Source organism: Nicotiana sylvestris, chromosome 12, assembly GCF_000393655.2.
Source record: "Nicotiana sylvestris chromosome 12, ASM39365v2, whole genome shotgun sequence".
Classification (NCBI taxonomy): domain Eukaryota; kingdom Viridiplantae; phylum Streptophyta; class Magnoliopsida; order Solanales; family Solanaceae; genus Nicotiana; species Nicotiana sylvestris.
This window is the reverse complement of record NC_091068.1, coordinates 121,321,006-121,334,387: the sequence shown is the minus strand read 5'-3', so window position 1 is coordinate 121,334,387 and position 13,382 is coordinate 121,321,006. Positions and strand designations below refer to the sequence as shown.

The 13,382-nt window shown below is 39.1% G+C and overlaps 1 protein-coding gene across 1 annotated transcript; it reads left to right on the top strand.

Moving 5' to 3' along the window:
• Positions 1 to 1,723: 1,723 nt before the first annotated feature.
• LOC138883633 (uncharacterized) lies at positions 1,724 to 3,352 on the top strand. The gene is made up of 3 exons (XM_070164329.1): positions 1,724 to 2,239; positions 2,327 to 2,562; positions 3,022 to 3,352. Exons 1-3 carry the CDS (start codon positions 1,724 to 1,726, stop codon positions 3,350 to 3,352), a joined length of 1,083 nt encoding a protein of 360 aa, XP_070020430.1.
• The last annotated feature ends 10,030 nt before the right edge of the window (positions 3,353 to 13,382 follow it).

The window sequence follows — 13,382 nt, the reverse complement described above, 5'->3', positions numbered from 1 at the left end:
AAGGAGTTTTGGTAGTTTGCTTTGTTTTCCTTTCTGTTATCTGGATTATTCCAGGGTTATAATCCAAATTTTTGTTTTTCGCTTATTTTGATTTACAAACCCTTCTATCCTTTATTTTCAATGAAATGCAATTTCCTTTTTTCCATTTCTCCTGATAGTGTCATTTTTGTTTTTCTTTGTACAGTTCTTTTTATGCTGGTTTCAATGACATGACATGCATGAGAAATTTTCGGCCAAGTCTTAAAAGCCAATCTAACTCTGAAATAATAATCCAATAAGTAAGAGTGCAATGATGAAACTGAATATGATGAAGAAGCGGGATTTGAGGAAATTAGTAAAGAACTAAATCATTTTGAAGAGAAACTCAAGCCTAATTTGAATGAAACTGAAGCAATCAATTTAGGGGATCCATATAATATCAAAAAAACCAAGATAAGTGTACACCTGGAACCACAAATCAAGGAAGAAATAATCAAAGCAATGTTTGAATATAAAGATATTTTTGCATGGTCATATGATGACATGCCGGGTTTGAGTACTAACTTGGTAGTTCACAAATTGCCAACTGATCCGGCATTCCCTCATGTCAGCAGAAGTTAAGGAAGTTCAAGACTGACATAAGTGTAAAGATCAAGGAAGAAATCACAAAACAGTTGGATGCAAAGGTCATTCGGGTTACTCGATATCCCACTTGGTTAGCCAATGTTGTGCCAGTACCAAAGAAGGATGGTAAGACCAGGGTGCACGTTGATTACCGTGATCTCAATAAAGCAAGTACGAAGGATAACTTCCCATTGCCAAATATCTACATTTTGATTGATAATTGTGCCAAGCATGAGATCGGGTCTTTTGTGGATTGTTATGCGGGATATCACCAGATCTTGATGGATGAGGAAGATGCAGAAAAGACAGCGTTCATCACGCCATGGGGAACATATTGCTACCGGGTAATGCCATTTGATTTGAAAAACACTGGGGAAACTTACATGAGGGCAATGACTACTGTATTTCATGACATGATACACAAGTAGATCGAGGTCTATGTAGATTATGTGATCATAAAGTCAAGAAAGCAGTCCGACCATGTCGAGGACTTGAGAAAGTTTTTCCAGAGGCTCCGCAGGTACAACCTTAAGCTCAACCCTGCAAAATGTGCATTTGGTGTTCCGTTTGGAAAACTGTTGGGGTTCATAGTCAGTCGGCGAGGCATTGAGTTGGATCCGTCAAAAATCAAAGCTATCCAAAAATTGCCACCGCCTAAGATTAAGATTGAGGTGATGAGCTTGCCAGAGCATTTCAACTACATCAGCAGGTTTATTGCTCAACTCACAACAACTTGTGAGCCCATTTTTAAGTTGCTGAAGAAGGATGCCACGATCAAATGGATTGATGAGTGCCAGGAGATATTTGATAAGATCAGGGGGTACCTGTCAAACCCACCTGTATTGGTCCCGTCGGAGCCTGACCTTTAATTCTCTATTTGACAGTCCTGGATAATTCATTCGGTTGTGTGTTGGGTCAACATGACATTACTAGCAAGAAGGATCAAGCCATCTATTATCTCAGCAAGAAGTTCACATCGTATGAGGTTTAGTATATTCTCCTTGAAAGGACATGTTGCGCCCTGACTTGGATGGCACAAAAGTTGAAGCATTATCTGTCATCCTACACTACTTACCTCATTTCTCACATGGATCCTCTAAAGTATATCTTTCAGAAGCCTATGTCCATAGGAAGACTTGCAAAGTGGCAGATTTTGCTCACAGAGTTTGAGATCATCAATGTGACTCGGCTTGCGATGAAAGCCCAAGCATTGGCCGATCATTTGGCCGAGAACCCAGTAGATGAAGAGTATGAGCCATTGAGAACTTATTTTCCTGATGAAGAGGTGATGCATATTGACAAGGTAGAGCAGGATGAAAAGCCAGGTTGGAAACTTTTCTTTGATGGAGCCACTAACATGAAAGGTGTCGGAATAGAGGCTGTGCTCATTTCTAAAATAGGGCACCACTACCCTGTTACAGCCCAGCTTCGTTCCTATTGTACTAACAACATGGACGAGTACGAGGCATGCATTTTGAGTTTGAGGTTAGCTGTAGACATGGGAGTCCATGAAGTACTGATTTTGGGAGATTCAGATCTGTTAGTGCACCAAATTCAGGAAGAATGGGAAACTCTAGATTTGAAGCTCATACCGTATCAACAATGTCTGCATGATCTTTGTCAACGATTCAGATCGGTAGAGTTCAGGCATATTCCTAGGATCCATAATGAAGTTGCCGACACTTTGGCTACTCTGGCGTCAATATTACACCATCCGGATAAGGCTTATGTCGACTCTTTGCATATTCAAGTTCGTGATCATCATGCTTATTGTAATATGGTTGAAGAGGAACTTGATGATGAACCTCGGTTCCACGATATCAGGGAGTACATCAAGTCGAGGGTATATCCAGTACAGGCTAAGGCTGATCAAAAGAGAACGATTCGACACTTGGCTAATGGATTTTTCTTGAGCGGGGGAGTCTTGTACAAGAGAACTCCAGATCTTGGACTGCTGAGGTACATAGATGCTAAACAAGCTTCGACCATCATGATCGAAGTGCATTCCGGAGTTTGCGGGCCGCATATGAGCGGATATGTTTTGGCAAAGAAAATTCTTCGAGCAGGTTAAAATTGGCTCACCATGGAATGAGATTGCATCAGCTTTGTGCGTAAATGTCATCAATGCCAGGTACACGGTGATCTGATTCATTCTCCGCCATCCGAGTTGCATACAATGTCCGCACCTTGGCCCTTTGTTGCTTGGGGCATGGATGTCATTGGACCAATTGAGCCAGCAGCATCGAACGGGCACAGGTTTATTCTGGTGGCCATTGATTACTTTACCAAGTGGGTCGAAGCTGTGACTTTCAAATTTGTGACCAAGAAGGAAGTGGTGGATTTTGTCCATTCAAATCTCATTTGCCAGTTCGGAATCCCCTAGGTAATCATCACGGATAATGCTGCCAATCTCAACAGCCATCTAATAAAAGAGGTATGCCAACAGTTCAAGATTATACATCAAAATTCCACTTCGTATCGTCCCAAGGCAAATGGAGCTATTGAGGTGGCCAACAAGAACATAAAGAAGATTCTTCGAAAGATGATGCAAGGTTCTAGGCAATGGCATGAAAAGTTGCCTTTTGCTTTGCTGGGTTATCGCACTACTATTCACACTTTAGTAGGGGCAACTCCTTATTTGCTGGTATATGGGACTGAAGCAGTTATACCCGCGGAAGTCGAGATTCTATCCTTTGAATGGTTGCTGAAGCTGAAATTGATGATGATGAATGGGTCAAAACCCGATTAGAGCAGTTAAGTGTGATTGATGAGAAAAGACTGGCGGCAGTATACCACAGTCAATTGTATCAAAAGAGAATGGCAAGAGCATACAACAAGAAGGTGCGTCCCTGGAAATTTGAAGTGGGTCAGCAAGTATTGAAATGCATCCTTCCATATCAGGCTGAAGCTAAAGGCAAGTTCGCCCCAAATTGACAGGGGCCGTTCATTGTAACAAGAGTGTTGCCCGATGGTGCTTTGTATTTAATAGATATAGAAGGCAAATGTGTAGATATGGCTGTCAATTCTGATGCAGTCAAGAGATATTATATATGATTTCTTTGGTTTGTCTTCAATTGTGTTGTTTGTATTTGGCATGTTTCGAAAATTGAAATGACGAAGGTATTTTATTCTATTATCTGAACACTTTTATCCTTTGTTACTCCTTTGAGCCGTATTTATTTTCTTTCATACCCCTCTCTCGGAATCGGAAGTAGAGTTTAGAAATATAAATAAAAAAAATAGAAAAAGAGAAAAGAGAAAAAAAAAGTAAAGTAAAAGAAAGAAAATAAAAAGAAAAAGGAAAAGAAAGCAAAAGAAAAAATAACAAAAAACAAAGCAAATCCTAAGTCTTGAACTACGTTCGACCTGATTCCTTTTAAGTATACGTAGGCAGCCCTAAAGTTCGGTCACATCAAAATAAAAATCCAAAATTCCCCAGACTCAAAGAAACTGGGGCAGGAGTTGTGGTGTTGCAAAAGATCTGATTCCAAAAGTTGTAATTTTGAACCCTGCTATTTTAAACTGTTTTTAAGCCGGCATGTCGCCTTTTCTTTCTAACCCCGTCCAGAAGCCCGCACCCCAGTCCAAAGAAAGACCTTCTGATCAATCCTTGAGGAATGCCAAGTCAAGCGAGATAGATGTATGATTCGCATCATGGGCAACACTTTGTTCATGCACAAAAAAAAGTAATAAATGAGAGAGTCTTATTGGTGAAAACCCTTACGGGCACCGTAAGCGATGGAAAGCTGAGAGAAAAATTAAAAAATGAGAGATACTTATTAGTGAAAACCCTCGCGGTCACCGCAAGGCGACGGTCAATTGAGAGATGAACAAATGAGAGAGGTTTGCTGGTGAAAACCCTTCAGGACACTATAAGCCGAATGAGGTTCGTGACTTTGCAGAGAGATTGGATTATGGAAATCCCGATTTAAAGTATGAAGGCGGGGCATGAACTGAAATGTGATTGGGTGAATGGATGGGCTGATTAATCCGAAATGCATGTCATGATCATTGGTGCCAGCTGCTTCACTTAGATAAGTCTCTTTTCCATTCTTCCTCAAATAGTCATCTTGGTTCAAATTTTTCTTCTTTATTCCTAATTCTCGAAGTCACTTCTTCATTTTCTTTTGGGTCTACTTCTCTAAGTCTTTCTCAATGGTAGCCATGTTAAGCAAACAAGAAAGGATTTCAAAGCCTATTACCAACTTTCAATTGCAAAGCAAAAGTCCGGCCAGAGCACATCACAAAAGGCATGATTCAGATTAAGCAATAATGTTTTAATGGGAGTTAAAGCGGTCAAGTGGCTCGTGAGTTTTAAGGAAGTATAGCGGTTCAAAATGGGCAAGACAGAGTTGTAAAATAACAGGCTGAGTGTAAGCTACTCGGGTCATTCAGAGTTCTGTGGTTGAGGTTCCATCAAAAGGTCAAACAATTCTTTGCTAACCCGAAGCAGCTAATCGGAACAAAGCATGGCAGTGGAAAGGCCGCCACCTTCAGCAGGAATGCCGCAAACTAACCACCACATTTTTAAACTGATAAGATTTTCTTTGATTGAAACAGGGGCAGGATTTCGTTTGTTCTGCAGGAACCCTCCATGAGGAAAGCATGTGCCAGATAGGTTCAACCGTAAGTTGTCAGGACCCGCCTGGATAATAGGATTTAATTTCAAGTTGTCAGGACCCGCCTGAATAATGGGATTTAGTTTTAAGTTTTCAGGACCCTCCTGGATAATGTGATTTAGTTAAGCTCTCAGGACCCACCTGGATAATGGGATTTAATTTCAAGTTTTTCAGGACCCTCCTAGATAATGGATATAATTTAAGTTGTCAGGACCCGCCTGGATAATGGGATTCAATTTTAAGTCGTCAGGACCCGCGCTGGATAATGGGATTTAGTTTTAAGTTTTCAGGACTCTCCTGGATAATAGGATTCAGTTTCAGGACCCTCATAGATAATGAGATTTAGTTAAGTTCTCAGGACCCACCTGGATAAAGGGATCTAGCCCAAGTTTTCAGGACCCTCCTGGATAATGGGATTTAATTTAAATTGTCAGGACCCTCCTGGATAATGGGATACAGTTTAAGTCGTCAGGCCCCGCCTGGATAATGGGATTTAATTTCAAGTCGTCAGGACCCTCCTGGATAATGGGATGTAGTTTGAGTTTTTAGGACTCTCCTGGATAATGGGATATAGTTTCAAGTTTTTAGGGCCCTCCTGGATAATGGGACGTAGTTTGAGTTTTCAGGACCCTCTTGGATAATGGGATATAGTTTTAAGTTTTCAGGACCCTCCTGGATAATGAGATTTAGTTTTAAGTTTCAGGACCCTTCTGGATAATGGGATATAGTTTCAAGTTGTCAGCACCCTCCTGGATAATGGGGTTTAATTTAAATTTTCAGGGTCCTCCTAGATAATGGGATGCAATTTAAAGTTTAGGACCCTCCTGGATAATGGGATTTAGTTTTAAATTTTCAGGACCCTCCTGGATAATGAGATTTAATTGCAAGTTGTCAGGACCCTCCTAGATAATGGGATATAGTTTCAAGCCTTCAGGACCCTCCTGTATAATGGGATTTAGTGTCATGTTTTCAGGATCTTCCTGGATAATGGGATTTAGTTTAAGTTTTCAGGACCCTCATGTATAGTGGGATTTAGTTTAAGTTTTCAGGACCCTACTTAATAATAGGATATAGTTTTAAGTTTTCAGGACCCTCTTGGATAATGGGATATAGTTTCAAGTTGTCAGGACCCTCCTGGATAATGGAATATAGTTTCAAGTTGTCAGGACCCTCCTGGATAATGGGATTTAGTTTTTAAATTCTGAGAAATCTTTTGGTCAACAAGATCCGATTAACATTTACAGAGTTTCCCGGTACCAAACTGGGGCAGAAAAGTTTCTTTTGTTTTATCTGTTTTGTCATAGTAGCAAGCACCCACCTGGAGAACAGGGGAATTCATTCAAGTATTAGGTCAAGCAGCAGGCACCCACCTGGAAAACAAGAGAATTCGTTTCAAGTATCAAGTCAAGTAGCACCCACCCACCTGGAGAATGAGGGAATATATTTCAGAGTTAAGTTCAGAGTCCAAGACAACAGCAAGAGCCCGCCAAAGAAGGGGGTCAATTCAAGTTAGAAATAACGGAAGCTTGCCTCGAGAGTGCGAGTCAACAGTTCAAGATGCGCGGCAGAACTGCAGAAGTTTCAAGATCAAGTTTGAAGACATATAGATAGGAATCTTGTAACTCATAGCTAATAGACTTGCATAGCTTCTTTTCATTTTGATTTCGGTGTAATAATGAGTTCATCAAGCAGTAACAGCGGCAGCAACAATGAAATCACAGCTTCTCGGTAGTCCCAACTACCAAAACTTTCAAAACTATACTGACCTGATTCTTTTATAGCCAAGGATATGTAGGCAACCTCGGAAGCAAGGTTCAGTCATACTTTTCAAAATGCTTCCCATGGAGTATCCAAACGAACAAATATCGCTCGTATTCACTCACTTTCCGAGCAAAGATGGGCAGCTGTGAGCACGTGTTTTTTGCCCAACCAAAATACTCCTACAAGATCAAAATAGATTTTTCTAGTTTATGTTGATTTTTATAAAATTGTTAGGAATATCTTGGTAATTGTTGGTTGCATTTAGTTGCATATTATTTAAAATCATGAAAAATACAAAAATACATCATACATTACATTTTTAGGTTGATATTTGCATTTTAGGTTTAAGTTGTTAATTAATTGCGTGAATAGACAAAAATCAAAATATATAGATTATTCCACATATTAGCGTAAATATTTAGTTTAGGTCTAATATCTCTATATTAACTAGGTTTGACTCTTTTACTTTATTTTATCACAAAAATAAAAATACCAAAAATAGTTTTGTTTTAACGGTTAGTTTTATTTTTAATAGTCATTTCTGCTTAAGTAGGATTAATTAGTAAATGGTGTAGTATTTTTAGTTTTGTTTTAGAAGAAAGAGTATGAAATTTGAGGCTAATTTTGTTTGGTCTTAATTGAAGAGGTCCAAAGAGTTGACCCAATTTTAAAGCCCAAACCATAAGACCCATTCCCCCTTCTTCTTATACACCCTAACACACAAACCCTAAAGGACCAAGATACAACCTAAAAAACCCTAGACACACAAAGCAGTCGTTTTCCATCAAAAAAGCTAAGCTTTTTCTTCTTCTTTAAGATAAAAAAACCAATGACCCCTGAACTTCATCTTCTTCAACCTTTAGCATAGCCATCAACTTCATCTTCTTCAAAAGAACCTAGACCCTAACCGAGCACCCTCCTCACAAAAGCAACCGCAGCTGTTGACCTCGACCATTCTGCCATCTCCTTCGCTCGAGCTGATGCCTCGCCGAAATTGATCACCGGCGAGTGACGCCGCCGCCAGCAGTAGGTCCAAAACGGCCAACCCTAGCGAGCCACCAGTCGCCGAAAATCTGGCCATCACCATAACACCACCCGTCCCCTCATCTGTTGCTTCTTCGACTCACCCCAAATGACCCTTCAACCCCTTTTTTCTCTAACCAAGAACATAACAACCTTTTTTCTCTAACCAAGAACACAACAACTCCATCATCTTCACACCCCACTTCATCTCCTTCACTTGTCGGAACTAACACCGACAGTTACCGAATCCGGCAGCTCCCTCTCATTTTCTGGCTAGTCGTTCCCACTTTTGTCAAGCTTTCATCATTCTATCTTGACTTTTATTGGTAAAGGGCAGTCACACAGTCACGCACACGAACAGAGTAAGGGAACAAGCATAAGTTAGGTTTTGATTTAAGAAAAATCGAAAAAAACAATACAAAATACTTCGTCTTCTTCATCCTGGATTTGATTCTTAGTTTCCAAAACATGGAGTTTAATTAATGTTTGGAGCCGTTTTTGAGTTTGAGTCGTGTAGAGGCTGTCGCTGAAAGTTTAAGTCTGAAATTCCAATTCGATTTGTGCTGATTCCATTGAGGTCATTGAGCCCCTGTTTACTGTTCCGGTTAGTCATTTTCTGGTTTGGTTTTCTAAGTTGTAGTTTGAATTCATCAATAAAAGATCCATCTCTATCTGCTAATGCTTGTTTCTTTTCCAGTGAGTTTCGCTTAAGTGAATGTCTGTTCACTATTATTTTCTTGCTTTGATTGAAATCATTTAGTTTGTCCTTGTTAAGTTAATTTCTTGAATTCAATTTCATATGCCTTGTTGAACCAAAATGGAATTAGTTCAGTAATGATTTTGTAAAATTTAATAAACATAAAGGAGAAGAAAATGAAGGGACGATTGGACTATACATGGGGTTGCAGGACGGAAATCTGGTTAATTGGGTTTAAACGGATTTGAACTTTGGTCGTAATCTACATATGTGAATTAGATTTAATATTAATTTTACTTTTATATCATCATTTTGTCATCGCCAGTAGCATGTTTTAGGCCATTAATATTCATAAACATCGTAGCTTGCTTTAGGCGCGATTAATAAATTATCGTGGCTATGAGTGTGGTTCCCGTGGTATAGTCATGATACGCAACCCCAATATTCGAGTGCACACTGGCGTGACTCGACCCACAACTTTAAATAATAACAAAATAAACATGTTGTAGATTGCGGGTACGGTTCCCGTGGCGTGATTAACAATATGTACAAAAACAACGAATGCACTACATCGTGACTCGTTCAAATAATTTCCATAAATCCTAAAAAAGCGATTAAATAATTAAAAGTGGCTAGAAAGTTAAAAATGCACAATAGTTTTAAACATGTATTAAATCAGATAATTAGGCCAATATTAATAGTTGAGCGGTTGTGCTAAAACCACAGAACCCGAGAATGCCTAACACCTTCTCCCGGGTTAACAAAATTCCTTACCCGAATTTCTGTGTTCGCAGACCATAAATAGAGTCAATATTCCTCGATTCGGGATTTTAAACCGGTGACTTGGGACACTATAATTATTCCAAGTGGCGACCCTGAATTTGATATAAATAATCCCATTTCGATTATTGTCACTTTAATTGGAAAAACTCCCCTATACCCTTCCGGGTAGAAAAAAGGAGGTGTGGCACCTAGGTCTAAACCAATCAACATACGACCTTACAAATACTCCTCTATGAAGAAAGACATCATTGAAAAGCTGGTCAAAGACATGCTGCAGCAGGGTGTAATTCAATATAACAAGAGTCCCTTTGCATCACCTGTGGTGTTAGTAGTCAAGAATGATGGTTCCTGGAGGCTATGTGTGGATTATAAAAAATTGAAAATGTACTGTCAAGGACAAATTCCCTATTCCCATCATAGATCACTTATTGTATGAATTAGGTGGACAATACTCTTCTCTAAATTTGATCTTCGATTAGGTTATCATCAAATAAGAATGGTGGTAGCTAACATTCCTAAAACAACCTTCAAGATTCACTTGGGCTATTATGAGTATTTGGTCATGCCATTTGGCTTAACCAATGCTCCTTCCACCTTTTAGTGCCTCATGAATTACATATTTTAACACTTCATAAGGAAATTTGTTCTGGTCTTCTTTGATGATATTCTTATATATAGCAGGAATTTGCAGGATCGTGCATTACACTTGCAGCAAGTGTTTAAAGTCATGGTGCATAATAGTTTGCTAGCTAAGCAATCTTAATGTGTCTTTGGAGTTGGAAGGGTGGAGTAATTAGGACACTTCATCTCTAATAAAGGGGTATCTACATATTCTAAGAAAATCACAGTTGTTCAACATTGGCCTACTCCCACCACACTCAAACAACTGAGAGGCTTCCTAGGGCTGACAAGATATTACAGAAAATTTATCAAAGGCTATGGTCTCATCAGTCGACCACTCACTGAATTACTAAAAAGGGATAATTTCAAATGGTCTGAAAGTGCTACTCAGGCCTTCTCTGCCTAAAGCTAGCTTTAATAATTGCTCCAGTCCTAGCTTTACCAGACTATTGTATTCCTTTTGTAGTGGAAACAGATGCCAGTGGAACATGTATTGGAGCTGTTCTAATGCAGCATGATCATCATATAGCTTTCATCAGTAAAGGTTTGGCCCCTAGACATCTTACACTATCAGTTTATGAAAGGGAACTTCTTGCACTAGTATTTGATGTCACCAAATGGTCCCATTATTTGCTTGGTCAGCATTTTACTGTTAAAACTGACCAAAAGGCCTTGAAGTATCTGTTGGAGCAAAAATTGCACACTGATTTACAATTGAGGTGGTTGTCTAAGTTGCTCCCTTTTGACTTTAAATATAGTACAAAAAGGGAAAGGAAAATGTTGCTGCAGACTCACTTTCCAGAATTGATGGTGCTGAACTCATGTCTTTGATGATGTCTTCTGTTCAAGCTGAGCTTTGGCAGGAGATCATAGCTGGTTGGAATTCTGATCCTGAGTTAAGAAACCTTATTGCTTCCTTGCAACACACACCCTAGAAGCACTACACTTGGATCAATGATCAACTAAGGAGAAATGGCAAGCTTGTCATAGGAAATGATGCTGGCTTGAGGCACAAGATCCTCACCCTACGACACTCCACTACCTTAGGTGGACATTTTGGGATTGATTCCACCACAAGGAAGGTGATAGCATACTTCTATTAGAAGGGAATCAGGAAGGATATCTTGGACTTCATTCATAAATGTGATATCTGTTAGAGAAACAAATATGACACTTCTGCATATCCTAGCCTGCTGCAACCTTAACCAATACCTTCACTGCTTTGGACTGACATTAATATGGATGTTATAGAGGGGTTACCTAAGTCTAAAGGGAAAACTGTTATTTGGGTCATTATAAACAAGCTCACTAAGTATGGTCATTTCATTGCCATTTCTCATCCTTATACTGCCCAAACTCTCGCTCAAGTATTTTTGGATACTATCTTCAAACTTCATGGGTTTCCTGCTTCCATTACTAGTGATAGGGATCCTATATTCTTCAGCTCTTTTTGGAAGGAATTCCTGTCAGCTCAAGGTGTCACATTGCAGACTTCAACTGCTTACCATCCTCAAACAGATGGTCAGAGTGAAGTGCTCAACAGGTGTTTAGAAACCTACTTGAGATGCTTTTGCATAGATTCTCCCAATGATAGGGGTGCCTTCTTATCCATAGCAGAATGGTGGTACAACCCTAGTCCTCATTCTGCTATTCAAACCTCTCATTTTGAACTCCTATATGGTTATCCTCCTCCTATACACCTTCCGTATCTTCCTGGAGATTCTTCTGTTGATAATGTTGAAGACATTATGTTGGTTAGGGAATTTAAGCTGCAACTGGCTAAATTTCACCTCTGTCGAGCTCAGCAGAGAATGCAAGCTAAAGCTAACAGGCACAGATCTGATAAAGAATTCCATATGGGAGATTGGGTCTTTATCAAGCTGCAACCCTATAGACGGTCTACTCTCTCCATTTCTCCTTATCATAAATTCACTTCTAAGTATTTTGGGCCCTATCCTATTATAGAAAGGGTGGGAGCTGTTGCTTACAAACTTTTACTTCCCCCAGAGGTTCAAATCTACCCCATATTACACATTTCTCAGCTCAAGTTCTGTTATGAGCTACCTACATAATTCATCCTCCAATTTTGAACTTAGCCAGTCCCTTGTGTCCCCTCCCAGAAGCTATGTTGAGCAGGCGATTAATCAAGAAAGGCAATAAATTTGTGGCACAATGTTTGATCAAATAGACGGACTTGGATGTCTTGCAAGCTACTTGGGAACTTGCCTCTGACCTATGCACCAAATTTCCCACATTCACCCTTGAGGACAAGGGTGTTGTCCATCGGAGGGGTATTGATATACATATTTCAGCTGCTGCCAGCTAAGATGCCAGCTCAGATGCCATGGAAGCACACACCTAAGCCTATTCACGTGTTTGTTGTTGATTGTTTTTAAATTTCAGTTGGCGGGAAAGTTAGTTAAGCACTAATTTTCAGCTTATGCATTTCTTTTTCATCTTCATAGATAAATAGGACACTTGAAATAGAGGAATACATGTTTTGAATGATAATTGAATTCTGATCTCCCTCTTTCTCTATTCTCAGTTCTTCTCCTCATCTCCTTCCTTTCTTCTTCTCATCCTCTTCTTCGTAATTACTGTTACATTGCTTCTCGATACCAGAATTTGGTATCATAAACAAAAATAAGAACTTAATTTAAGCCTTTAAGAAATACAAATAAAACATACCGACTTATATTCTCTAAGAATGAAGCTACCAACTGGGTTGCTTTGTAAGGCTCCAAATGTTGCTTAGTTTTATCATGGCTTTCTTTTAATTTAATCACTCGTGTAAAAATTATGACGCCTCAATTAGTTGAATTGCTCACGAGTTTCTTAATCTTTCATAATTGGATTAGCTCTAATACATAGGGTTATATGACAAAAGATAAAGCTAGAATATTTTCGTAAGAATGCTATTGAAGATAGCATTTTCTTGAGAGAAAAAGATCAATTAACAATAAGGATCCAAGACGTTGGCTTACAACGGCGGATACGTTCTTTAGGAGGGGATGTCATCTAATACCATTTAGTAAAAAACATTCCTTATATATGCGAGTGCAAATAATACAATATTTTTTGTTTTTAAAATAATGTATGCATAATTTTATATACACATCAGGTCCACAACTTTTAAAAAATTGTTTAAAAAATAAATATCTTAAGCGGGGTAAAATCTTAAAATGCCAAACACATAGACAACCCCTTAAAGTTGGATTCAGTTTTTATTTAGACACCTTAACTAAGACGAGTACCTATTGAACACTTTAATCTCA

Excerpts from the sequence above, each read along its gene's own strand:
- LOC138883633 (XM_070164329.1), top strand. The coding sequence starts at position 1,724 with ATGTCCATAGGAAGACTTGCAAAGTGGCAGATTTTGCTCACAGAGTTT. Across the intron at positions 2,240-2,326 it reads TTTGTCAACGATTCAGATCG|GCTTATGTCGACTCTTTGCA; the intron begins GTAGAGTTCAGG and ends CATCCGGATAAG. Across the intron at positions 2,563-3,021 it reads CCAGATCTTGGACTGCTGAG|CCATCTAATAAAAGAGGTAT; the intron begins GTACATAGATGC and ends CAATCTCAACAG.